Raw genomic sequence first — 27,774 nt, 5'->3', positions numbered from 1 at the left:
TCTAGGCCATGTCTCGCGGCACAATAATGTTCAAGGTGGTTCCAGTTTCTGCCCCTCCTGTTAATAGCCAGAAGATGGTAAGAATGTACTGAGTCTTCATAATCACACATAGTAAATTCTCAAATGACAATAACAGTGACTTAATATTTTGTATCATACTGCCCTTCTCTATAATGTGTTGCACATCTTTCAATACTGTGTTGCACATTTTTCAATACTGATGACCTGAGAGGTAAAAGGATAAATGAATCCGAAAAAAGGAGATGGGATACAAGAAGTTAAAACGTAACATCAAGAATGGGAAACACTTGAGCAAAAACTTCTCAGCACTAAGAGATTCTGTTGCCAAAGTTACTTTTTCATGGATCTTAGACTCAGTTAAAGAGGAAGTTCTCCCTTTTGGAGAGTATGGGGAGATAAGACAGCAACAGTAGGTGGAGGGGTGGTTTTACGTCTTGACAACCCATGGGCAAGGTTCTTCTGATGGGGCCATTTTGCACCCGGTGTCAGGTGTACGTTCGTGCCATGATGGAATACTGGCCCCAGGAGGATCCCACCATCCCCTGCATGGACGCAGGGTTGCCTTTCCAGAAGGGGGACATCCTTCAGATTGTGGACCAGAATGATACCCTCTGGTGGCAGGCCCGGAAAATCTCAGACCTTGGTACCTGTGCTGGCCTAATTCCTTCTAACCACCTTCTGAAGAGGTAAGAAAACCCTCACTCCTGGACTCAGGACTGAGCCATCAGGAAATAAAATGTTTTCCCAGCCTTCTGTTATTGCAGTTAAGACGGGGTAAAGGGAGACAAGCAGATGGGTAAACACATACACTGGTCTATAAATCCAAAAGTCAACTTATCCAAATACCCTAAGCATCTTAAAAACCAAGGGGATCAGAAGAATCATACCAGCTAGAAACGAGAGAAAAGCACTTGTGAAACTCAAACTTAAGAAGATAGTTCTAACTCCCTCTATTAATCGCTCGAGGCTGTGTTGAAACCTCAGCTATTGAATATGAACCCATGACCCTCACTTTTGTGTTTTTGAGGTCCAAAGGAATGAGTAAAGATAGAAGATAGAAAAAGGTCCAAGGCTTAGCCAATGATAAGAAATCAAGAAGAAGGAAAGGAATTAACAATAGAGATTAAGAAGGAGTGACCAAAGAGGCAGGATGGAAATCAACCATGTCAGCTGCCGTAGAGTGGACTGAGAAGTAACCATTGGATCCGGCAGTATGGCAATCATACGTGATCTTGATAAAAGTGATTTCAGTGGTGGGATGGGACCAAAGTCCTCGCAGAGTGGGATTTGAAGGAATTGATGGCATGAGATATTTTAGTACAAAGCAGAGCAGAACAATGGAGAACTAGCTGAAAGGGAAAGTGGAATGGTATGAGAGAACTTTTTTAGGTGAGGTGCTTAGTGCTGGTGGGAACAGTCCACTTTTATAATAGAGAAAAAAGAGGAAGAATTGTATTGTCAATGTCCCTGAGCAGACAGGAGAGATGACCTAGTACAGCTGACCATTGAACAACGCAGGGGTTAGAGGTGCTGACTCCCATGCAGTCAAAGATCTACATGACTTCTGACCCCCCCAAAACTGATAGCCTACTGTTGATCAATAACATAAACAGTGGATTCACACATATTTGGTATGTTATATGTATTATATACCGTATTCTTACAATGAAGTAAGCTAGAGAAAAGAAAATATTAATAAGAAAATCGTAAGGAAAATACATTTGCCGTACTGTACTATTTTTATTTTTTGAAAAGTCCGTGTATAAGTGGGTCTGCTTAAAGGTCAACAGTATACAAGTAGAGGGGTTGACCTTACACAGGATCACAAACAGTAACAGTAACAGCAGAGAATCCAGAGTGTGTGGACACAGTTGAAGGTGAGGCATATGGTGGGAGCCTGTGGAAGTTCTCTATCAACCCCTCTAATTTTCTCAGTGAAATAAGAAGTAATGTCATCAGCGGAGAGTAAGGGTGGGTAGGGAAGTGCTGGGAAGGAGAGAAGAGAAAGTTCGAGACGTTTCTATGAGAATCTGCGAGCAGATGCCTTAGGTAAATACAGTATGCATAAATGAAGGGCCCGCTTAAGGTTAAATGTCATTCATTTGAAATGATTCCAGTCAGCTTCCTGGTGGGCAGGTCTGGATGAGGCAGAATTGGATTTAACAGTAAATCTAGAAAAGGCCATGGGAGTGATTATAATGATGGGCCCTGATGCTTAAGCTAGTAAGGAGAGAAATGAGGGAGTAAGGGTCAGTGGAAAGGAAGTAAGATCAATGGATTATAGGAGGTCAGCAGGTGATTGGGGCTGGGAAGGCACGAGGTGTTGGGAGAAGAAGGGGGTGCTGGAGGTTGAGATTGAATTACTGACACAGAAAGGTCTGGGGTATGACAGTGGGAGGCAGTGGCTGAGGTAGAGTGAACACGAGTAAGAACTGGATGGCAGGAGATCAAGGAACCCAGAGGCCGTGTGTTCGGGGGGTGGGGACATCTCTATGCCTAATGGAATCATGGAAAATCCTGTCAGAATCATGTTGAGAGTGTGAGGGCGAGCAGGCGTAAACTGGAGATGGCCAAGACCCCACCTCCAGACCTGTGGAGCCAAGGCCAAGCACGCTGATGGGTGTGCGGGAGCCAGTTACCAGAGCCCGTGTGCACCTGTCCTCATGTCCACGGTCAGTGAGGCCAGGTGGCAGCTGGAAATCAGCCACCAGGAGAATACTGATGTGAAAGAAATCAGCAGGCCTGCTCATCTGTTCCTTCCCTTCCCCCAGAGCTGGGAGAGGAAACAAGCTACTCTTAAAAGGTGCAGGTGAGGGAGCAGTACCCTCAGGAGACCTGGGCTTGGGTTAGAGCGAGGCGAAGGACTCACTCATAGTAGAGGCTGAAGTCTGGGAGACGGCTGATGACTGACTTCAAGATCCATGGGGTGTGGGAAAGGGCTTTGGGGAGGGTGGGTGGTGGACGGAGCCTTACAGGAATTAAAGTGCAGAGGATAAGGGATGACCCGAGCTCTAAGGGCTGACACGAACAGGGATAAAGGCCTCATGAGATTAGGCACAAAGCAGTGAGGAGTCTCAAGTGGGGGTCTTGCAAGGCGCCCACAGAAATGACAGGTTGATTGGATTAGTGCACGTAAAGGAGGCAGAAAGAGCGAACCCACGTGGCCCTAAGGGAACTGTAGAGCTTCAGCAGTCTGGGGGCGGGGGGNTCTGGGGCCTCTGAACCCTTGGTCACCAGCCAGAGTTTCAGTAGAAGTCAGAGTTGCTCTGAAAGGATCTTGTGAGGCAGGAAAAAAGTGCTAAGAAAGTATTTGGAGACTATTTGATGATGTGTTTGGAGAAGAAATCTCCCTTTTCATGTGGATGGAGGCAGCAGAATTCTAGGAAACACTGGATCTCTTTCGCCCGGGTTAACCTGGGTGGGTTTTTTTGTTTTTTGTTTTTCTCACGGTGTATTTCCTTGTGCATAGGAAGCAACGGGAGTTCTGGTGGTCTCAGCCATACCAGCCTCACACCGGTCTCCAATCCACCATATGTGAGTGTGCTAATACCTCAAACCCAGTGTTTGCCTCAGGGGGAAGCCTGCTCCTTCCCTCCCAGGGCTGGCTTCCTGCCCAAGAGGGGATCTCTAAATCTCTAAATGTACCCCCTGCCCAAATAACCCCCTAGCAGCCATCTGAAATCCTACTCTGCACAGTTATTCCTTTGGATTTAGAAGAGTTTTCAGTTTCTGCAAATGCAAATGTCCCAGTGTTGGTGACACTGTCAGCCATGGCTCCCCAGGATGGAGTCCCCCAGGGTCTCTACAGCTCATAAATGGCTGCACACAACCTTCGTTTGCACTCCAGGCAGGGGGTTAAATTTCACTCTTCAGAAGCTCCTCTAAACAGCTATGTGTGCCTTTGATGAGTAAACAGGAGACTGAATGATTCCTTAATCAATGCAGCTTGCTTGCTAGACAGTATTGTTCAAATGGCAGCGGGGGGTGGGGGGAGGCTAGTAAAGGTGTCGGTGGTTGCAAACGCTTGTAAACTACTTCCTGCCTTAATACGTGGGGGCTGCAGCTTGGCAGAGCTCAGCTGGAACCGTCTGTGTGAGGCCCTTCAGAAATGGCCCTTGTGCCAGCCCCTGGAAAGGAGGGAGGGAAGGGGACGGGGCACCAGGAGGAGGGAGAGGCGCCTGGCAGGAGGCTGCAAGGGGACAAAGGTAGACGACAGTGTCCGTGTCACAGATCAGCCCATGGCAAGTCCTCAGTCACTGTATTACTCGCTTGTCTCAGCCCCACATTAGTTTTTCTTTTCTTTTTCTCTTGAAAACTTGTGATGACTACTATAGGGAGAGTTTCAAAAGAAGAAAACCCTCTTATGATTCCTACACACTGGCAATGTTTTCATATCACCTTATGGATACATATCTTACAGGCTTACACTAACAGCTGCAATACCACTTCCCATATTTTTTTAAACTAACATTTTTAAAAATTTTTTAATTTTTAAATTTTTTTTAAGTTTTTAAAAATTATTATTAACATGTAAGGTATTATTTGTTTCAGGGATACAGTTCTGTGATTCATCAATCTTACACAATACACAGCGCTCCCCACAACACATACCCTCCCTAATGTCCTTCACCCAGCCACCCCATCTCCCCATCCCCTCCCCTCCAGCAACCCTCAGTTTATTTCCTGAGATTAAGAGTCTATTATGGTTTATCTCCCTCTCTGGTTTCATCTTGTTTCATTTTGTCCTCTCTTCCCCTATGATCCTCTGCCTTGTTTCTCAAATTCCACATATCAGTGAGAGCATATGATAATTGTCTTTCTCTGATTGACTTATTTAGCTTAGCATAATACCCTTTAGTTCCATCCAGCTCACTGCAAATGGCAAGATTTCATTTTTTTGATTCCTGCATAATATTCCATTGTATATATATACCACATCTTTTTTATCTATTCATCTGCTGATGAATATCTGGGCTCTTTCCATAGTTTGGCTATTGTGGACATTGCTGCTATAAACATTGGGGTGCAGGTGCCCCTTTGGATCACTACATTTGTATCTTTGGGGTAAATACTCACAGAATGGGAGAAGATATTTGCAAATGACATATCAGATAAAGGACTAGTATCCAAAATCTATAAAGAACGTATCAAACTCAATACCCAAGGAAGAGAGAATCCAGTCCAGAAATGGGCAAAAGACATGAACAGACATTTCTGCAAAGAAGACATCCAAATGGCCAACAAACACATGGAAAAATGCCCAACATCACTCAGCATCAGGAAAATACAAATCAAAACCACAATGCGATACCACCTCACAATAGTCAGAATGGCTAAAATTAACACGGCAAGAAATGACAGATATTAGTGAGGATGTGGAGAAAGGGAGCCCTCCTACACCGTTGGTGGGAATGGAGGCTGGTGCAGCCACTCTGGAGAAGAGTATGGAGGTTCCTCAAAAAGTTGAAAATAGAGCTACTCTACGACCCAGCAATTGTACTACTGGGTATTAACCTAACATTTTATGAGAAACGTTTTTCATGATATGATCTTCATAGTGATATTCTAGTTATTTCCCCTGTGTTTTGGAAAAGTTTTTTTGTTTTGTTTTTTACCAAACCAGATTGAAGTACCTCTTTAATTCAGTTTCCTACTTCATTTCTCAAAGGCACATGAAAATGCTGCTGAAACTTCTAATGAGCATCTGGTAACTAGTATGACTACTGGTTGATGTTTAATTTGCTCGTGTAGCCCAAGTTTGATTTACATTAGACTTTTGGAAAAGTCCATACTGAAAAAAGAATTTGCAGCCCCTATTGTTATACTTGCGTATCTCTAAATCCAAGAACCCCAAGGAAGGAGCCACTGACTTAAAGGGTCGCCTCTCGCAGGGTTGTTTCTGATGGAGCATGATCAATTTCTAAACTATTAGATCATTTCTTTTCTTTTTAACTGTTTTAGATGGTGCTGCCATAAGTATTATTTTGTATCTTTCTGTTTAATGCTACCATAGAGAGAAAATAATCTCAGGAGTAGGTTATTGAGTCCAGAGGTATAGGCAATTTTATTTAATAAGACTTAATGAAAAATTTGCAGATAACTATTAAAAATATATTTACTGAAGATGCACATACAGTTGAATGGTCACCTTTCTTTCCCTTCCTTCCCTCCTTCCCTTTCCTTCCCTTCTCTTCCCTTCCTTCTTCTTTCTTCTCTTTTCTTCCTTTCTTCTCTTTCCTTCCTCCCATTCTCCCTCCCTTTCTTCCTCCCTCCCTTCCTTTTATCCCAGCCAAAATCTGAGTTCCTAATATATGATGGAAGTGCATTAACTCAGAAATTAGTAGAATGCAATCCTTACAGAACTTTAGGGTGGGAAGGGAGTGGATTTGCCAGAGGGAGGATCTCCATTTCCAACAAGATTCATGAATGTATTAGTTTCTATATTCATTTATCATTTTGTTACCAAATCTCTACCAAATTTCTATAGATTAAGCCCAGAATATTAGTTACTATAATTTTGGCATTTCACTTTTCTTATAAGTTAACCTGAAAAACTATTGCATTAACCAATGTGCTTTCTTTTTTTTTTTTTTTTGTTTCCATTATTTGTCTGTGCCCAGCAATTTCTATGGAAGAAGGTAAGAAATAGTATTTGAGAAAACAAACAAACAACCTCATCTCCGAAGTCTCATAGAAATTTTGTATAGTTTTCTTAATTCACTTCAATCCATTTCAGCTATTTTTTAAGCTCTCCTGTATACCTAGTTGTATGCCAGTCACTAATATCCTAATTTGTAAAAAAAAAAAAAAAAAAAAAAAAAAAGATGTCAGTCAACAGAAAGCACGTATGATGTTGTCGTCCTAACATTGAGAGGAATAGAAGAAAGGAGAGATAACGTTTAGATGCAGCTTATGGTAAAAAGTCAATAAGAGTTGTGAAGCTGGTTCACTGTTTTGTGTCAACTGTTTTACACACACGGTCTTAAAAATAACCCTGTAAGGAATTGCGATTATTCCCTTTTTATGGATTAAAAGATTGAGGTCTGCAGAAGGTAAGAACGTTGGAGGTGTTGCAGGTACTATAGTATGGATGGAGGCTTCTGTCTAAAGGGCCCTGCATCATGGGCAAATGGGACTTCCAGCTATTACTGCTCTTTCTCCAAGCCCAGACACCCAGGTGCCTCAGTATGATGCCAAACGCACACTCACAAAAGCAAGAAAGCAAGATGCCACCTGCTTGTGGAAGCGGAGAGAAGTGAGAAGAGCAGTCCCCTAACCACCCCCACATTTCAGTCCTGAAATTCAGTCCTGAATCAGACCACCATCACAAGACCCCACAACTGGGTGCCTTAAATAACAGACACTTTTTTCCTCACAGTTCTGACAGCCCGAAAGTCCAAGATCAAGGTTTGGCGGGTCTGCCTTCTGGTGAGGCTTCTCTCTGGCTTGCAGATGACTGCCTGTCCTTTTGGGCCTAGGCCCCAATCTTATGACCTCATTCAACCTTAAAGACCCTGTCTCCAAATACAGCCAAACTAGGGGCTAGAACTTCAACATGTAAATTCGGGAGGGATACAAATCAGTCCATAACACCTACCCTTGCCACCAGTGTGGAACTGTTGATTTTGAGAGAGTAAAGTCAGTGTCTGTCTTACATCCCAGAGTAGCAAGTTAGAAAAATCAGGGCTACTTGTGCTGTTTTTAGAAAATCACTCCTGTCCTCTGTAAAACAGGAACAATAATTATAGTTTTTCTTTGCTTAAAAACACACACACATAAAACCTTTAATTATGTCTTAGGAACTAATGGATCCACTGTTGTTATAAAATACTAATCTGAAAAATAATCTCTCAATAAATGTAAGGAATTGAATGGCAGCTATGTTACTGGTTTACCTGTGTCCCTCTCTCTATAAAGCAGTATTATTTTATAAAATTTTTCATATTGCATATTTTACTTAAAAAACAGTTAATGATATGGTCTGTAAGGAGGGAGTGATAAGTTTATTATATGACTTGGTAATATTATAGCTTATTATACAGACAATCATTTGCAGTTTTGGAACATGACAAGACTTATTTATTAAACCACTATTTATTGTGACACGTGGGTGGCTCAGTTGGTTAAGCAACCGGTTCTTGATTTTGGCTCAGGTCATGATCTCAGGGTCCTGGGATCAAGCCCCTTAGGCTCCATGCTTAGCTCGGAGTCTGCTTGAAATTCTTTCTCTGCCTCTCCCTCTGCCCCTCTCTTTAATAAATAAATAAATAAATAAAATCTTTTTAAAAACCCCTTTAAACTACTATTTATTGATCACTTGGGAAGTGCTGGGCACTGTGTTAGGCACAAGATGTATAGTGCTGAAAAAAGTTATTTTTTCCAAACATATATTCAAATTTTGATATTAAAAGGAAAATTCAGTTCAATTTAATAATTTATCAGGTACCTATTATGTGCAAGACACTGCACTAAACTCTGTAAAGTATAAAAACTAGCAGAACAGTTTCTGCTTTCAAGGCATTATCTAGGAAGGCAAATAAGGCAAATACTCAAATGATTATATTACAAGGTAATGTGCAGGAGCAGAGAGTTCATGGTAGTAGGAAGAAAATGCTATGTGGTTAATGGCAGAGATATTCATTTTAGTTGGTGTTTGAGATGGACCTTGAAGCATTACAGACAAAGGGAACAGCATAAGCAAAGGCACAGAGGAGACCTGATGGTGGCTCCTCTGATGGGGGTACAAGACACGTGACTGAAAGAAGTAGATAATAACCTTCAGAGTTGGGTTTGGGTCATGTCGTAGAGGGTTTTGTGTATTAGGATGGGATGGGTGGTTTTAAAAATTATATTCTCTTATCCTGTTATGAATACCCCAGCTAAAGGTAAAAATAATTAATATTTATTGAGCACTTACCATCTGTCTGAGCTTTTCATACATTATCTTAATTAGCCCTTTCTTATATGGTAGGTATTACCACCATCTCCATTTATAGATAGAAAACTGAAGCTTGAGGTAAACTAATTGACCCCCTCTAAAAGATGATGGGTTTTTTTTTTTTTTTTTAGGTTTTATTTATTTGTCAGAGAGAGAGAGAGAGTGAGCACAAGCAGGGGGAGCAGCAGAGGGAGAAGTCCCTGCTCAGCGGGAAGCCCGATGAGGGATTCGATCCCAGGACCCTGGTATCATGACCTGAGCCTAACTCAAACGCTTAACCGACTGAGATATCTAGCTGTCCCAAAAAGCTGATGCTTTAAAAATTGTAACCATTTTATGTTATGTAGGCTTCTATACCATAGATCTTCATTTTCATTTCGTACAGTGGAGTCCTTTTTCTCCCTCCAAGTGAGCAAGCATGAGGAATAGTTGTAAAAGTAATGTTATTATAAAATGGTCTGAGTTTTTCTGACATAAGTCTATACGTTGGGAATTTTGTTTGTGATACTCATACATTTTAAGTTCTATTTTTCTATCCTCTTTTAGATGACATGAAGATTGATGAGAAGTGTGTGGAAGCAGGTAACGTTTCCTCTTGACAGATTTACCACCAGAAGGAACATGAAGCATCTCAGCTCTAGATTTTCTAAAGCAGAATTAGCCAAATGGGGCCGCAAGCCTTTCCTCTGGAAGAAATGTGTAAAATGAGCTCCTTCCCTCCCCACCCCTTGCATCCTTTTTCTGTGGTTCTGGCACTTGAAAGGGAAGCACAGCTGTGGGAATGTCTCCAGGCTCCAAACCAACCTTCTAGAAAGTGTTCTAGAAAGCAGTGTCTTGGAAATGATCACGGGAACACTTAGTAATACTCAGGTGTTATGTTCAGCAACATTCAGTGGAATGTCTGGAAACTGCCATGCTCTTTGGGAAATACTATAAAATATTGAAATGCCAATTTTTAAAAAACAACATATATTTTTTGCTATTGTTTGGTACCATCTTCTGATAGATTCTAATATAGATAATTAGTAGTGGGTTACAAATTTTTGAGAGAAATATATGAAAACTTTTTATCTTTCAATACTTAAACTTTTTGTAAATTGGGAAAAGATTTTCCAAATTTAGTGGCAGAACTAAGATTGGTTCAAGAATCACAACAGTAATGTTGGGAACTATTGGAAAGTCAGTCTGATAGGTGAGTTTGTCTTGGCTTTCTGGGCTAATCTAGTTTTTAGAAATTAAAGAACAATATGAAATCTTTAAATAGTGGATATTCCAAAGATTCACATATACTTCCCGGAACAACTACAGAATAATGCTGACACCATATTTATTCTATCAAATACACATTCTGTTTTTTAAAAACTCACCCCAATATTCATTTCTTTCTGTAATTTAATTAGGTAATATGTTCACTTACTTTAAAATTCAAAAACTACAAAAGTATGGAATTCCTCCCTTTCCCTGCTCCCCTACTCGGTTTTATTTCTTGAGGTAATAAATGCTCGGTTTCTTGGTGATCCCTCCAGACATATTCTGTGCATATAAAAGCAATAATGTTTTTTCTCCTCTCCCTACCATCATCCTTACCATTTTTTTTAAAACACCTTTTTTTTAAAAACAGAAGACGTTTTTGATGGTATGTTATACACACTATTCTGTTCCTGGCTTTTCCCCTTAGCATTATATATGAGTCCGTCTTTTACATAAATAGCCTCTTCATTTGTTTTTAATAGCTTATTGGGGAAGTAAATTATTGTGCATTTATACAATAACTTACTGGTAGACATTTGAGTTATGTCCAGTCTCTTCTATTACAAGCAGTGCTACAATGACTAGCTTTGTAAACACACTGTCTCACACATGGGTGAGTGTGCCCTCCATGCAGTATTGCCTGATCCAAGGATGCATGGGTTGGTACCGTTGCTACATATTTCAAACTGCTCTCCACATACACTCTAGCTTCTGAATCCTTAATATCTCTTTAAAACGCTAATAACTGTTTTAATTGATGAGAAAGTTGGTTTATATAAAATCTTTCCTCATCACCTAAACAAGCCTATCCAATTAAACCATTTATACACTCATCCTCCTCGCCACACTCCCTATTCCCTTTGCTTATGCACTACCTCCTGCCCCCCAGCTTCAGGCAGGGTGCAACCCTCCTTCATCTGCAAGCCCTCTTGCGGCAACACTGTGCACACTCTGACACCCATCGGGGCTTCCTGTGACATTCTACCTTTCCCTTCCCTCTGAGCCTCTTTCACATTCCATTTATTCTCTCTTTTTTTCAAGATTTTATTTATTTATTTGACACAGAGAGAGAGAGGCAGTGAGAGAGGGAACACAAGCAGGGGGAGTGGGAGAGGAAGAAGCAGGCTTCCCACTGAGCAGGGAGCCCGATGCGGGGCTTGATCCCAGAACGCTGGGATCATGACCTGAGCTGAAGGCAGACGCTTAACAACTGAGCCACCCAGGCACCTCCCATTTATTCTTTTCTAATTTATTTATTTTAAGCTCCTGCAGCACCCCTGCTTAATGTCATAGCCCAACTGTTAAAACCATGTATCTCATTTAAGGTTTTAATATGCCAGAGAGACCCCACTGACTTGGCCTTGATTTAGGAATGAGTTTTAAAAGTTGGCATGTACGCAGAAGCATAGGGTCAGGGAATTAGGCTGTTAAAATATAGACTCAGTATGGTTAGTAATATAATGACACTTTTGGGTTTTTTTTGGTCTCCATGGGAAACCACAGATGAAGAAACATTTGAATCAGGTAAGTAAAAAATGAGTATTTGGTAGTGATTTTTAAGAGTCTGTTCTAAATTTTGGTATCATTTAAACACACATTTAGGGACATCATACAATAATTATTTCAATACCTCAACAGTATAGTTGTGAGATATTATAAGCTTCACCTTCACTGCTGCTTCTTATTAGGGACATTTTGGAACTCTGTGGGAGCATTTTTTGGTCGGCACGTTGATTTGGGGCACCACTGGCCTTTAACTGGTAGGAATCAGGAATGCTAGATGTCCTGCGGTGTGGAGACCATTCTGCACAATATTTTGAATGTCCGGTTGGATGAAACCCATTACAAATATAAACAAGCAGTTCTTTAATCCATGGAAGTGATGTAAGTTTTCACGAGACATAACATGAAAAGCTCGGTTATTTAGAAGCCTGTCATCATGGAGAGAGACATTTGAACAGAATTCAAGACATTGCCTTGTAGTTATTGAATCATCGACCCCACACATTCTGTCTGCTCCGTACTGACAGTAAATAAACTGGAAAGTAAAGTATCAATACTGATCAATTATTTTCTTTTTCTTTAATATGTTACTCGTTATTATTGATGACACATGATATCGTCAGGTGTGTGTCCCTCAGAGTACTGTAGACATCATGAGTCACAATATAGGTCTCAGAGTATTTTGAAAAACTGGCAGCCTGTTAACATTACTCCCCTGCTTCCAAAAGTGTATTTCCTCATTTTCTCCATTTCGTCAGTCTGCAATTGCTTTGGCGTATTATCCCTATTCAGCTAAGGAAATTTCCCTCTTTCTTTTATGTACAAATAAACCTGGTCTGTTATGACCCATCAGAGCACTTGCTATTCCAGATCTGCTGTTACTCCGCCCGTCTGTGTTTCTATACTTCATATAAGGGATATTTTCACGTCCTTTCATCCATGCTTCTTCGTTAGAAGTCTCCATAAGCATCTAATCATTCCTCACGTCTTCTAGAGAAGTCGTGCCTGAGGATTTCTAGTTTGAAATACACTATTTTAAAAATATAAATGAATTCCTTTTAGTTTTTTTCTTCATATTACAGTTAGAGCACTATGTTGGTTTTTAAAATTAAGTGTGTGGTAGCGTCTTACCATTAATTAAATTTCCTAAAAGTAGAGAGATTGCTATAAACATTGGTCGTAAAAAAGAGGGCGTTCAGTCAGATGGAGTGGGAAAGTGTGCACCTTACTTCCCATTTATGTTGTTTCTAAATTTCCTGTTTTCCATTAGATAGTTGGTCTGTCAGGGTATGTACACCTGGCCCAGTGTTTGGGACTGGTTTACTTTTTAATGCCTCTGGATTATAGTCCTCTCATTTCTCTGGAAGACAGTCTACACGTCGTGCTGGAGGCCCAGAAGTGTCTGTGACGTCTGTGAATGGAAAGGCAGGATGATGGAGTGGTTAAAGCCAGGGACTGGAGCCAGACTGTGCAAGTAGGACTCCTGCTCCATAGGTCCTCCATCACTCCACCCCTCTGCCCTTCACTTGCCCCACGTCTAAGTGGGAAAAATAATTTCTATAAGTAAAGTGCTTAGAATGTAAGCGGTAGGTGAGCGCTTGCTAGCAGTACTGTGCGTTTCGCTCTGGATGGGCGTTCAGCAGAGGAACGCGTGCAGCCGCCCTTAGTCACCGGGAGGTGCCCCTTCTGGACTCCTCTTAGTCAAAACTTGAGAACTCCCAAGTGTATTCTGAACCCAACTCACTTAGGAGGTCAATTAAGGAGCAATTAGCACCCAGCTGGCATGTTTCCTAGGTAAATAACTCTTGATATTTATTCATGATGCTTAATTCTGTTACTTAGAGCTCTTTGTGGGTATTTCCATTTCTTCAGTTTTGGTCTCAACTCTTCTCTGAATGCGGTATCATATGACCTCCTTGAATTTCTCCAGGAGGTGATGATATAGTCTAATTAGGAATGCCATTTAAAAAAAAGCAACAGAGAAGATGGATGTTTTAAGAGATCTAGAAAACAAAGAAAACAATACGCTTTGTGTTCGGTTCCCCCTGTCTCGTGGGCCACCTGGAGAAGGACGTGTGTCACTGGACCCAGTGAGGGGTAAGGAATAAGGATGCTCGGGCCTGCCCGCCCCACAGCCCACCTCACAGGACTGCAGCATTTGGCCTCTGGGAGAGGAGAGGAGGCTCACAGCAGTTGCCTTCCTATGATTTCTCTCTCTCAAGCCCTATTTTGTGCGGACCAGCAGAGAGGAGTCTTCCTAGACAAAAAGCCCTCAGGGAGAATGTAGGTAAGAGACTTGCAGAAAAAGTTATTGTTCTCCGAGCAGTCAGGTCCAATGAACTCCTGGTCACCAGTTCTATGTCGCTCATTTGTCTTGCCAGGCCTACCTGAGTGACAGCCTTCTCTAGGGGTGACATCAATGCGTTGCTTTTGTCATTGGTCTTTATTGGATGGTCAACTTGATCTTTTCAAAGACTTAACTTTTTCATGTCTCTTTCTTCACTTACCAAATATCCAGAGGAGCTTTCAGAAGGTAATTGTTTGTTTTCATTTCCTGGGTAGGCTATATTTAAGATCTTTCAGTGCCTCAATGTGCATGCTTGACAGGGTACATTTTACGATAAGAAATATTTTAAGGGTGGGGGCGCCTGGGTGGCACAGCGGTTAAGTGCCTGCCTTTGGCTCAGGGCATGATCCCAGCGTTCTGGGATCGAGCCCCGCATCAGGCTCCTCCACTGTGAGGAGCTTCTTCCTCTCCCACTCCCCCTGCTTGTGTTCCCTCTCTCACTGGCTGTCTCTATCTCTGTCAAATAAATAAATAAAATCTTTAAAAAAAAAAGAAATATTTTAAGGGTGAAATCAGTGATGAGATATTCAATTTCATAGAAAAATATTTAAAAATTATATTCCTAAATAAATGTTTCCATAAGAGACTCTAACTATAGAGAACAAACTGATGGTTCTGGAGAGGAGGTGGGTGGGGGATGGGCTAAATGGGGGATGAGTGTTAGGGAGGGCACTTGTGTTGAGCACTGCTGTATATGTAAATGATGAATCACTCAATTCTACTCCCAAAACCAATATTACACTATATGTTATCTAACTAGAATTTAAATAAAAATTTGAAAAAAAAACTTAAAAAAAACCCTTACTGACATATTTCAGTTAGAAAAATGTGCTTACTTAACAGAAAATGGAATTGGAATTGATATTGGTGTGTTTTCTTTGTATTTTAAAATGTATGTTTTAAAGAAAAGGTTGTATATGTTAGTTCATTCTACAAACAATGGGTCTTTATATATTTCAATGATCAGAACAGAGTTGCATAAGTGAAAAGGAACATATATTCTTAAAAAGTAATTTGAAAATTACATTTTCATAACTTTTTTCCCTCAAGTTTATAGGAATTTTTCTGAGACCCCAGTGGCAGCAGAGGCAGAAGTTGAAATAAATAAATTCTGGGTGCTTCAGAGCCACTGGAATCAGTGTTCCTCACCTTGTCTCTCAGATTCTTGGACAGTCAGACACAATTGGCAGCCGTAGGACAAATACTAATTTTATACAGAATAAACCATTTTATCAGGGAGAAAATAAAAACCCACCTCTAACAAAGGGACTAATTATAGATCTTGCAGAACCCCATTTCTACAAGTTGAAGCCAAAGCCAGTTCATCTCTTTCTTTTTTTAAGTCAGTTTTCTTTGGTCATGTTTGACAATGTATACCTAATTTTTATTTGTTTTTACGGTGACTCAATATCTTTCTCATAATGTTAAACAACCCTAAAATAGCTTTTTCTTTCCATTGTACTTGACAGCATATATTCAGTGTATAGCTAAAATTCTGAAGAGTGTTTCCACATAGTTTGGTGCATATGATAGACTGGAAAGTGCTTAGGACAGTCTTCAAGAAGCCATTTAAGATGAATTCAGCTGTGCTGACATCTACTGAAATGGTATCACTTGCAGATTTGAAGATAGATTCATGCATCTGTTCTAAGTAACCTTCTCCTTCTCCCCCTTCACATATTCTGTTCCTGCCATTCTCTGTGTTCCAGACAAGGAGGAATTTGTTGGCTCTGGTCAGAAGTTCTTTATCGGTAGGTAATGATTAATAAGAGGTAGGTCATCCTCACTTGTCAAGTTCTATTCATATCATCCTGACTCTTCCGAAAGCTTCTTTTGCTGATAAACATTTCCAGACTTGCTCCTTGTTCTGCTTTCCCTCTATCCCCCAACTCCTTTTTTTGGGTCAGTATTCTGCTGTGTTGATCATTCATTATAATTCATCTGGTTTCCACTGGATATCTCTTAATTATTCATCAAACAGAAATCTTTGGTTCTCTTCCAGACTGTTCCATGACATATTTATGTTACTTTAAAGAGACAAGTTCTCTAACTATTAAACTTGGTTTTGATGGCCACATTCCTGTAATCTGTCAACTGGGCAGAGCTTTCTGAAGGACCCATTTAAAGGCTCATGTAAAACCATGGTGGGCCTCCTCCCAGAGAAAGTGGGGAACACCAGGGTCTGTAAAGTGAAATGTTGGTTCCTTGGGCCTGGTTACACATTGGAATCATTGAGAGAGCTTTAAAAACAAAACAAAACAAAAAAACAAACAAACATAGGGCCACTTTTCTGCATCCCTTCTAGAAAAACTCAGCCCCAGTGCCATTAAGTAAGCCAAAAGTGTAGGCGTCTGCACAAAGGTTGGGAAGAAGCAGCCTGGAATGGGGCATCACTGAGCCATGTGAGGAGAGCATCTGTGCAGGGGATGATGGTCGACTGGTACAGGATGTCAGAGCCAGAGCAAAGTGAGGAGGAGAGCTGCTGTCACTTGGGCTCTGACCCTTTCTGTCAGGTTGCCTATCATCTGTCCCTCATCCTGCACAGGTGCTCTTAACTAATACAATAAGTAAACGTACTGAGGACCATCAGTCAGGTTTCTCACTGTTAGAGAAAGAGTTACACATACGAACGGGTGGGGGCAGGTGGCTGGAATGAATCCTGTAGTGTTGAGCTGGCATTGTAGGTGTTGGTGTGAACTCATGGTGTTCAACATATATAGATATAGATGTGTGTGTGCATGTGTGTGTGAGTGTGTGTGTGTGTTCATATATACACATAGAGTCCCGAGCTCTATCTACCCGGGAACAGCTCTTTTTTTAAAATACCAGAAGGCCCTGTGATTCGGTGGGCAGATGTAGCAGGATTCTAGGAGTTCAGAAGCCACGGTTAGTGTCCAGCTCTGCCACTGAAGACACAGTTGTGAGCAGCCACCTAACCTGTCCGTGTCTTAGAGTATCCATCCGAGAAATGTGAGTAATCGGCCTGCTCCGCTGTTTCCATCCTGGCCCAGGCCACTATCCTCCCTCGTCTGGGGCACTGCAAGGACCTCCCAGCTGCTCTCCCGTGAGTCCACACTTTACATCCTCCCCACGGCAATAGAGGACTTCTTCAGAAACATAAACCATGTCACACCCATTTCTCCACCACCCAGTGACTTTGCAGCCCACTTAGAGCACAATCCAACACTCGGCTGGAGCCCCCTGCCACCTCCCCTGCTTCCTCTCCCACCCTCTTTCCCACCATTCTCCCTACTGCTCACCACCCTGCCCCACTAGGGCTTCCTTGGGCTTCCCCCAACACTCCTGGAACTCTCCTTTCTCCGCACCTTAGCAGTTACTGTTCCCTTAGCCTGGGTTGCTTTTCCCCCAGATACCTCCTCACCTGGCTCCATGACTGCATCCCCTCCTCTGCTCAATGTCACCTTTTCACACACACTTTACTTGAACCACCTGCGTGAAGAAGCACCCCCATCACTCTCTATCCACCGATCCTTCTAAGCACTTATTTTTATTGATGTGTTTACTTTTCTCTCTCCTCCTCCATGAAATGTAAAGCCAGGAGGAAATGGCTTTGAGGTGTGGGACCACTAGGTCCCCAGCACCTGGCACTTAGTGGGCACTGGGTGCAGCCTCGAGGCAACACGCGAGGCGTTTTGCTGTTGTTCTCCGCGTTGCTTCCTATTTTCTACCCAGCCGTGATGCTCATTAACACTTGCTGACGGCAGTCACCGCAGGCTCCAGCAGGTGAGGAAGGAGAAGTGACCTCTCCTGCCTGGAGGTGACGTCCTGTACGTTCCCACCCTTGCAGCTGGCTTCCGCCGCAGCATGCGCCTTTGTCGCCGCAAGTCCCACCTGGGCCCGCTACGCGCTGGGCTGTGCGGGGCGGGCGGCCCCCGGAGCGCGCTGGGCGCCCCATACGAGGAGGTGGTCAGGTTCCAGCGCCGCCCGTCGGACAGGCACCGCCTCGTCGTGCTCGTGGGTACGTCCCTGCCCACCGCGGCGCTCCCCCTCCATACTGAGCTTTTCCTCCCAGGGTTGGCACTTTGGGGTTGGGAGCAGTGGCGAAGGTAGCATTCGTTAGGGACTCCCATGTAAACACTTTAAAAAAAACCAACCCTGTTTTATATGTGTGTGTTTATAAATAAAACTTTGCTGTCCCGCGCATTTGTCTACAGTTGAATGTGGCGTGCCCCGGTAGAGATGTCCTGGGGTAATAACAGGTTGTATTATGATGGAGCTTGGTTGTTTTTTTAAACCTGTTTAGAGTTTGTTCTATAAATATAGACGAGTATTCACCCAGACGGCAATGTCAGTCTGTATCAGAAATGAAAATCCTTAAGATCTATTTCCCGAAGATATTTGTAATCACCTTCTTTAGAAAAGTGTTGAAAGTCTTTTGGACTGTGTCTGTGGTGCTGAAGAGCAGGGCAAATACAGTGCTGGGGCGACCTGCCTTTGTGCCCAAGAGGCCCGCCAATCTGGTCCCTGCAGTGGCAGTACCGTAGGTCTTGCTGCCATCTCTGCGTATCCAGCTGTGACCGAGGGAGACCCCGTACAGCAGAACAGCATGCCTCACCGCGCGGACCGCTGCAGAACTGGCAGGGCTCGGGGCAAAATGAAAATACAAGAGCATCTTTAAAAATGATCAACATTTCGGGGCGCCTGGGTGGCACAGTTGGTGAAGACTCCGACACTTGGTTTCAGCTCAGGTCCTGATCTTGGGGTTGTGAGGTGGAGCCCCAACTGGGGCTCCACGCTGGCCAGGGAGCCTGCTTAAGATTCTCTCTCCCTCTGCCCCTCCCATTCGTGCCCTGTCTGTCTCTCTCTGAAATAAATAAATACATATTTTTAAAAAAAAGTTTGACATTTCAAGATGGCAAAGGAAGAGCATTAAACCAAGTGCAGTGTCCTAAGCATGGGCCCTATGTAACTGCGTGAAGTCAGCCCCGACTCCAGTTACATGCAGGGTGTTGACTCACAGAACCCGTAATTCTAGGGGCTGATTTCTGGATTGTGATGTGATAGACACTTCATTTGACAGGAAAGGTAGGTTGTGTCAGATTATCTGAAATGAGGCCGGAGAATTCTCACAGTGCCCAACAGCAGACGATGTTTGCTGGGGTGACCGGTTTCTGGGATGTCGAAGAAGTATGGGTTCCTCCTTGGGTCCCCAGGAAAATTCCTAAGAGCTGTCTGGAATTGTTTCCATTTGTGAGAAGTGATGTAATTTCCTGGAAAACATTTGCTCTCAAATATCTTTGATAGAAAAACTGAAATGATTGTGTCACCACGTAATTATATTTATCCAAGTCCAATAATGTCTGTATGTGGCTTTTTTGTGTTTAGGACCTTCTGGTGTTGGAGTCAATGAACTGAGAAGACAACTTATTGAACTCAATCCTAAGCATTTCCAAAGTGCTGTGCCACGTACGTGTCGTTTTTCTTTCCAAGCGGTTCATGTTTTAGTCAAACTGTCTTTGCCTCTGCAGATGCACTGATCTCACTTAACTATGCCACACCACCTTTGTTGTAAAAATAAAAGACACAAGGGATAGTCCTTACATAATATTTCTAACTGTATTTATTTTAATAGAGGGAATTGATTCATGGCCAAGTAGCTGGTGAGGCTTTTAAAAGGTGACTCTTTTCCATTTCTTAACAATCATATAGATGAACTTTCGGGAAAACTAATATTTCATAATAATAGCTAAGTAATAGTAGTACTTACTATCTTCCTGGCACTGCGGTTGGCTCTTTAAATGCCTTATCTTATTTAAAAAATTTTAATATATGCAGATATAATTTTATATGAACTATAAGTATGATCATACCATCATGGCAGGAAATAGCCAAGTGCATGTGGGTGCTTTCCCTTCACTTCGGTTCAAGAGAGGAACTTAGAGAAACCAACTAAAAGCTTAGTACGTGTTCCCTGCAGTTTGGGGGACACAGAAAACTGGTGTCAGAATTATACTTGCAAAATCTAAAGAATTTAGAGGACTGGCCAGGGGCTGTAGTTTGGGAAGTTGTTGCCCTTTTGGAAATCACAAATGACTAGCAGGAATAGAGATGGATTTGAGATGCTCGGCCGTCGTGGCAGTGGTGGTGGTAGGGTTTGCAGAATAACCCATGCATCCTCCAGGAGAGCAGAGCCACATTTAAATATTTGCCAAGGCTAAAAGAAACCTATAGTATCCAGCATCAGCATCAGTAAGTAAGACATTTCCGGCTCTTTCCTCTCCTCTCTGCTCTCTAGCCTTGGACAGCTATACAAATGGGGAGGAACAGTAGAAAGGCAATGAAAGGGAAGGGAAAAAGTGAATCCTACTTCCTTTCCTGACTTCTAGTTTCTCTGACTGCAGCTTCCGTGGCTGCAGCAAGTATGAGCCAGGTGTGGGGTGGAAGAGAAGCCCAAAATAGAAATGAAATTCATAATTTTGATTATTACACAGAAATGGAATTTTAGTTATTACATTGAGACTGCATTTTGTGGCATGAAAGATGGTGGCTTTTTTTTTTTTTAACTAAAACTAATCAGAAGAGTCATTATAATTGCTAGATTTTCATCCAGGGCCAGGGGAAGGTCTTGTCCCACAGAAGGCAGTGGGTGACAGAAAACGTTGCTTTATGATCATGTACCTTAAGCTGTGCTTTCCAAACACCGTTTATATATGTAAGAACGGACATTGATCTCCAAGGTAAAAACTACATAGGAAAGCACCATTTTTCAATAATCTGGATAAAGATAAAATTCCCACAGAACAGAGAAGAATTGTAAGAAGTATGGCTAGCCATCATTCAAAGTGAGAAAATGTGCATGTGTTGCTTTTTTAAATTGACTGAATAGTTTTAAGTTTAAGATGAATACCTCTAGTTATGCACCCGTTCACAGATTTTTTTTAAAGATTTTATTTATTTATTTGACAGAGACAGCCAGCGTGAGAGAACACAAGCAGGGGGAGTGGGAGAGGAAGAAGCAGGCTCCTAGTGGAGGAGCCTGATGTGGGGCTCGATCCCAGAACGCCGGGATCACGTCCTGACGAAGGCAGATGCTTAAAGATTGTGCCACCCAGGCGCCCCTCGTTCACAGATTTTTAACCTGCCGTATAAAATAGAGTCCAATAGAAGCCATGGAAAAGGAGTCATCTTAGATTTACATGATTTATTATAACCTCAGAGCTATAGTGTTTTACTAGAATTTTTTTTTTCAATACAAAGCTATAGGAGAACTGGCATAACTGTAGGAACTCTAAGGATCTGCAGAGAGGCTTGAATAAAGAAAAAACAGGGGCGTCCGGGTGGCTCAGTTGGTTGAGCATCTGACTCTCTCGGTTTTGGCTCAGGTCGTGATCTCAGGGTCATGAGATCAAGTCCTGCATCAGCTCTGCACTCGACATGGAATCTGCTTGAGATTCTTTCCCTCTTCCTCTCCCTCTGCCTCTCCCTTCAACCTGCGTGCGTGCGCATGCACTCTCTTTCTCTAAAATGAATGAATAAATAAAATCCTTAAAAAACACCAAAAATGACCCTCAGACGACATTCGGCTTTTGAGCCTCTCGAATGTTCATAATGCCTTTTTATCATTTAGGGCGTATTTCAAGCTCCTGTTTGGTCATTTCTGTCTGTTGGTATTATCAAGTGTTCATTTATTTCATTCTTAAACTTTGGCAAATGCAAATACACCATTTTTTTTTAAATGAACATGGAGAATTTGTGGTAATGCAGGTTAAGAGACTAGCAGCTTTGCAATATATGTAGGACACAGAGTTGGAACTGTGTTCTATTCATCTTTGCATGCTAAGAACCTAACATATCTGGAACAGAGGGACTCGGTATATGTTAGTTGAATAAATGGAGGAGCAGACAGTGAATCACTTTTAGTTACTCAGTGAGCTCCTGTGTTCTCTATCAAGTACTATTTAAGTTGGAGAACCTATAATAAAAGAATAGGACTGAATCCAGACTCCACCAATCTTTCCGTTCTGGAGATCCCCCTAAATTAATCACCATCTCACTTGGGTATCCATACATTTGGGCAAGACTGCAGGGATTTCTCCAATTCAAATCAGAGACAATCTGGTGTAGCAGAAAATATTAGTCTAGGAGTCAGAACAGCAAGGTTCTTGCTTGCAACTTTGCTTTTCATTAGTCTGTGTACACGAGCAAGGTAGTTACTCTCTAAAATCTTCAGTTACTTATCAGTAAACTAGGGATAATAAATTTTCACCTGGCTAGGCATGTGAGGATTGAAATGGGATCTTGGGAATTGCACTATCTAAATAGCAGATATGCTACCTGGGGGCCTTTAGGTATCTTAGACCTCACACTTAATTCGCTCATGCCTGCTTTTTTTTTTTTATAATTTTTATTTTGTTATATTAGTCACCATACAGTACATCCCCAGTTTTTGATGCAATTCCATGATTCATTATTTGCATATAACACCCAGTACACCATGCAATATGTTTTAATACCCACCACCGGCCTATCCCATTCCCCCACCCCACTCCCCTCTGAAGCCCTCAGTTTGTTTCCCGGAGTCCACAGTCTCCCATGGTTCATTCCCCCTTCTGTTTACCGCCCCCTTCATTCTTCCCTGTTTTGAAGTAAGAGCAGGTACCCATTAGGGCCTCCTCATCCTAGCTTAACACCCAATACATTCATGTCCACACTATGAGCACTTAATAAAGGTTTCTAGGTGAACTGATTTTGATAGGAGAACTTCTTTCTTATCACCAATTCAGGATCCCTCTTTTTGGTTCTAGCGTTTTATTTATCTGTTTATGTACTCATTTATTTATATTGATTGGACATCTTTATCCAAATGCATTTTGGTACTAAATCAAAACATTTTGTAGATTCTAAAGCCTTCTTTAAAATTCCATATTTTGATAGATACTACTCGCTCCAAAAAGAGTTACGAAATGGATGGACGTGAGTATCACTATGTGTCAAAGGAAACATTTGAAAGCCTCGTGTATAGTCACAGGTAAGCTAGAGGTTCAGAATCTAATTCTCACCTTTGGTTGTTTTACCTTCAAATTAGATCCACTATTTTTATGCATTATCCAAAGCTCCTGGGGTAATTCCTTTTGTTTCTGAAGAGTTAAGCAAGGACATGTAAATTGGTGTATTTGTACACTAACTCATTGGGCATGGAGAGGGAGCAGAATTGAATTGCAAATTTTAGAGATTTTGGAGAAATAGTTAAGTCCTAGATCCTTTAATATGTTTTTTCCTGTCGATTTTCCACTCATTCTTCTTGTGTTACCAAAGTCCACATATTTACATCCTATCTATGTTACTACAAATAATATTTTACTTGTAGAGAGCGTTCTGTTTTCCTTGTGGCACCCTTGCAGGATGCTTGAGTATGGTGAGTACAAAGGCCACCTGTATGGTACCAGTGTGGATGCTGTTCAAACAGTCCTTGATGAAGGAAAGATCTGTGTCATGGACCTAGAGCCTCAGGTAGGTCTGTGGTGGAACGTTTCCCATCTCCCCAAAGGAATGAATGAATATCGTGCATTTTGTGTATGTGCTGTAGGTTGTAGTTGAGATATTTTATTCTGTTAGCCTCTTAGGGATAAGACTACTTACCGTATCTAAGGGCCAGGATCTTATGTGAAGGAACAGTTTGCCGATATCTTGTCTTTAGTTAGGGAAGGAGCCTTGCTTCTCAGCTACAAAAAGAGAACTGAGCTGGTGGCTATAAAGAAAAGTTAGAATCCTGCTTTGACCTTGATCACAAAGGCATCAAGGAAACTGGCGGAGGGAGTAAGATATTGCTTGACACAGGGAGGTAAGGTTCCTACGTGGTCGTATCTACAGCTACCTCTATGAGACCATATGTGGAATGAGGCAGGAGTGAGCAAGTTAAGAGCACACAATGTGTAGGCTCCATTTTTTTGATCCTTGTTTTTGTTGTTGTTGTTGTTGTTTTGTAGTCATTTAAAAATATACCACGTGCATTAAAGAGAATCAGGGGATAAGGCAGTTGTTCTTCCTTGGGTCAAGGCTGGAGGTCAGTGTGAAGATGTCAGTAGTATCCAATATAAGACAATAACAAGAGGAAAGGGAAGTGAGGGTGAAACAGAACTGATCCACCTTTAGAGTTTGTCTTTGTGCCATGAAATTATGTATAGAATCCTATTCTCAGATTTCATAAGGGTGGTATGACTAGTAAGAGGAAGAGCCACAGTTTAAAGTTGATTTTGATTCTAGAACCCCATCTCTTAATTATTAAAATGTTTATTTTTTAGAGTTGAGGACTTAGGGACAAAGGAGAATAAATAAAAATAAATTAGCTAAAAATAATTATTGATTTCTGACCTTAGAAATTTTGAGAACATTCATGTTAACTCTAGGAAATTGAGACTTCTATTTTTAAATGTGCACTTAATTTTTCTGTGTAGGGTATTCAAGTAGCTCGAACCCAGGAACTGAAGCCCTATGTCATATTTATAAAGCCATCTAACATGAGCTGCATGAAGCAATCTCGGAAGAATGCCAAGATCATTACAGACTACTTTGTGGACATGAAGTTCAAGGTAAGATACAGAGGGAATAGATGAATGTGGCTTTTTTCCTAGTAAAAAGTCACTGTATTGTTTCCACAACATCCCTATATTAAGGAAAGTGATTTTTGTTTCTAATGAAAAATGCCCTTATTATTTATCCTTTTTACTAGACATGATTTGTAGACATTAAAATAAAGCTTAATAAATGCTATGATGCTCTTATTTTTTTCTTTTTTCTAGTCTAGCTTAAAAAAAAAAAGAACGCAAACCACAGTTTGCAAAGCCACATGGAAATTTGGTGTGCGTAAGACTGACATTTATATTTTATTATTTATTGTATGAAAAAGTTTGAGAATTTACTTTAAAAATGCTGTAGTGAATGGGGTGCCTGGGTGGCTCAGTGGGTTAAGTGTCTGCCTTCGTCTCAGGTCATGATCCTGGGGTCCTGGTACGGAGCCCCCACCTGCCTCGGACTCCCTGCTTGGCAGGGAATCTGCTTCTCCCTCTCCCTCTGCCCTCTCATGCTCATGCATGCTCTCTCTCTTTCAAATAAATAAATAAAATCTTTTTTAAAAATTCTGTAGCAAATATATCTTATCTGTAATATGAGGTATCTATACAAAATATATTTCCAAATGCAAACATCATGTGTTAATGATGATGGAAATTATAGAGGGGCTGAGACAGGTGGGATTAATCAGTGAACTCTTCCTAGAATAGGTAATTTTTTTCCAGTTTTTTAAAAATTAAATCCACCTTAACTATTTTAAATCATCATAAACATTCAGCAAGTTGTATAAATCTTATGTGTAACAGCTCAATGAATTTTTACATGTGCATGCACCCAGATAACCATCACCTAGATCAAGATATTACATTCACTTATTTTGTGTGTGTGTATGATAAAAAACACATAAAACATAAAACTTACCATCCTAACCGTTTTTAACTGTACAGTTCAGCAGTGTTAAGTATGTTCACATTATGAAACAGATCTCTAGAACTTTTTCATCTTATAAAACTCAAATTAAACATATGGAATGCATCACAAATTTGCATGTCTTCCTTGCATAGGGACCATGTTAATCTGTACTGTTTCCAATTTAATACATGTGCTGCCGAAGTAAGCAAGAGGTATATTTATGTAATCCCTTGTTACTATTTCTATCTTCATGGTTTTTGTGGCTACTGTATGAGAGTCTGATTCTTCAGTTTGCACTTCAGACAGTGGAGTCTATGGATATATTCTCTAAATCTTACGGGCATTTAAATTTGTGTTCTCATTTTTACGGTGATCTAAGCAAATTAGCAAAATTGTTTCTGGGTCATAAGTATGGTCATCTTGTAAAGGCGTACTGCCACAACATTTCAGTGCCTGCATTTGTATTTGTGTTTATGATTGCACTGGCAACAAGTTGTACTTTTTTAATTGTTGTGGACAGATAAGGAAATAACAGCAATGAATCTAACACATAGTACCAAATGAAGGTCAAATGACCTTCACTAAATGAACATTTCACAATAGTGGAAATAGACAATATTAAAGGTGAATTAGGTCATCATGAAGCAAAGGACAATGAGGGTATGCCTAATTCAATAGAACCAGCTCATACCATCCTCATGTCGAAAGTGGCAAAATAATGTCATTTTTATCAGTATTTAATTTCGGGAACTGTATTATACCTTATAAAACTTCATTTGAAATTTATGTATAAGTTTTATATTTAACTGGTAAATTTGTTTTCTTCTTCCTTTCTCTTTTTTTTCTTTTCTTACTTACTTTCTTTCTTTGTTATATACAGTTTGAAAGCTTCAAGGGTTTAGATAATAGAATAAGATAATTTAAGTCCAAATAGGAAGTTGGGGGGGGGGATTGTTCTGGCTACCATTACTTAGTTTTGCAAAACCTTGACCAGGGAAACATTAACTAAGACTAAAGATAGAAACATAAATTTTCTGATTTAGAAGAGAGGACATTTATTTGACCTAAGTGTTTTTATAAATAGCTTCACAAATGAATGTAACAGCAAAAACAATTGCATATCATTTCTATTTATCTCATTAAGTCTGTGCTATCCATATTTTTCTATTTCTCACAAAGGATGAAGATCTACAAGAGATGGAAGATTTAGCCCAAAAAATGGAGGCACAGTTTCGCCAGTTTTTTGATCATGTGATTGTGAATGACAACTTGCAAGATGCGTGTGCCCAGTTGTTGTCTGCAGTTCGGAAGGCTCAAGAGGAGCCTCAGTGGGTACCAGCGACCTGGGTTTCCTTGGATACTGCGTCTTAAGGAAGCCTCCTGCTTAATGCCAGAGTTTTAACAATATCCATCTATTACAGAGCTCTGGAGTAACAGCTGCAATCTAAAACAGCAGTATTTGCCCCATTATAATGTATGCAAATTTAAACATGGTGCAGTTTATTAATCTTATTTGAAAAAAATATTTGCATTGTATGCATGTAGAGTTACCCCCTTGGCTTTCAGGGAAAAAAATGTTTTCCTTTACCTCATATGCAGCAATGATAAGAATACAATGTTAAGCCACTGAGTATGAAAAACTTCTATAGATTTCATATGGTCTTTGTACAATTCAGATAAAAGAGCTTCCCTAATAAAATAAGTAGTATTTAATTTCAGAAACTGTATTTAACCTCATGAAATTTCTGTTTTATGAAAACGGCTTTTACAAAAAGTGCCTACTTGACTGACTCAGCAAGAAAAAATGGTTAATGTACACATTTCACATCTAACATGAAAACTTACAGAAATGGCACTGCCCTCATCATTTATGTATCAGCCTACAAGGAAAAAATTATTCTTCTGATCAGAGCTATTAACAATCATTAATTTGCCTAAAAGCCAATATCCACATCATGCCTAAGTTAGGAAAGGGCAATTGACTTTAATTCTAGAGACCCATATCTGGGAATACCACAAGATGAGAATGCTATTCCAGGAAGTCTTATTTTTCTTTCTTCCCTAGGTCTTGAGACTTCCAGTCAGTCTTGCTGCCCCTGTATCTATCTACTGCATCATTCTCTAATGTTCCCTATACCCATACCATTCCTCTACCCCTCCCAACTTTTCTTAACTATAAAACAAACCAAGAGCATACCTCAAAATATTTTTATTTCTTTTTTACTTAAAGTGATTATATTTTTTTAAAAAACCCAAGAAAAAATTAAACCCA

At 40.9% G+C, this 27,774-nt stretch overlaps 1 protein-coding gene and 1 non-coding gene across 2 annotated transcripts in view; one reads left to right on the top strand and one right to left on the bottom strand.

The window, feature by feature from the left end:
• The window catches only part of MPP4 (membrane palmitoylated protein 4), a 48,781-nt gene extending 21,559 nt beyond the window's left edge, over positions 1-27,222 (top strand). The window contains exons 9-22 of the mRNA XM_034642494.1: positions 6-77; positions 511-707; positions 3,491-3,555; positions 6,642-6,659; positions 7,071-7,073; positions 9,506-9,541; positions 14,232-14,246; positions 15,770-15,811; positions 17,869-18,039; positions 19,407-19,487; positions 22,956-23,049; positions 23,423-23,531; positions 24,476-24,610; positions 26,682-27,222. Coding sequence (XP_034498385.1) covers positions 6-77; positions 511-707; positions 3,491-3,555; positions 6,642-6,659; positions 7,071-7,073; positions 9,506-9,541; positions 14,232-14,246; positions 15,770-15,811; positions 17,869-18,039; positions 19,407-19,487; positions 22,956-23,049; positions 23,423-23,531; positions 24,476-24,610; positions 26,682-26,873 — 1,230 coding nt within the window. The 3' untranslated portion in view covers positions 26,874-27,222. The remainder of the gene's footprint in view (positions 1-5; positions 78-510; positions 708-3,490; positions 3,556-6,641; positions 6,660-7,070; positions 7,074-9,505; positions 9,542-14,231; positions 14,247-15,769; positions 15,812-17,868; positions 18,040-19,406; positions 19,488-22,955; positions 23,050-23,422; positions 23,532-24,475; positions 24,611-26,681) is intronic.
• On the bottom strand, positions 25,610-25,711 carry LOC117801262. The gene has a single exon (XR_004623784.1). It is a non-coding gene; the product is annotated as a U6 spliceosomal RNA (small nuclear RNA).
• Positions 27,223-27,774: the final 552 nt, after the last annotated feature.

This window comes from Ailuropoda melanoleuca, chromosome 2 (assembly GCF_002007445.2).
Source record: "Ailuropoda melanoleuca isolate Jingjing chromosome 2, ASM200744v2, whole genome shotgun sequence".
Classification (NCBI taxonomy): Eukaryota; Metazoa; Chordata; class Mammalia; order Carnivora; family Ursidae; genus Ailuropoda; species Ailuropoda melanoleuca.
The sequence above is the reverse complement of the archived record's forward strand: the minus strand, read 5'-3'. Positions and strand labels throughout refer to the sequence as shown.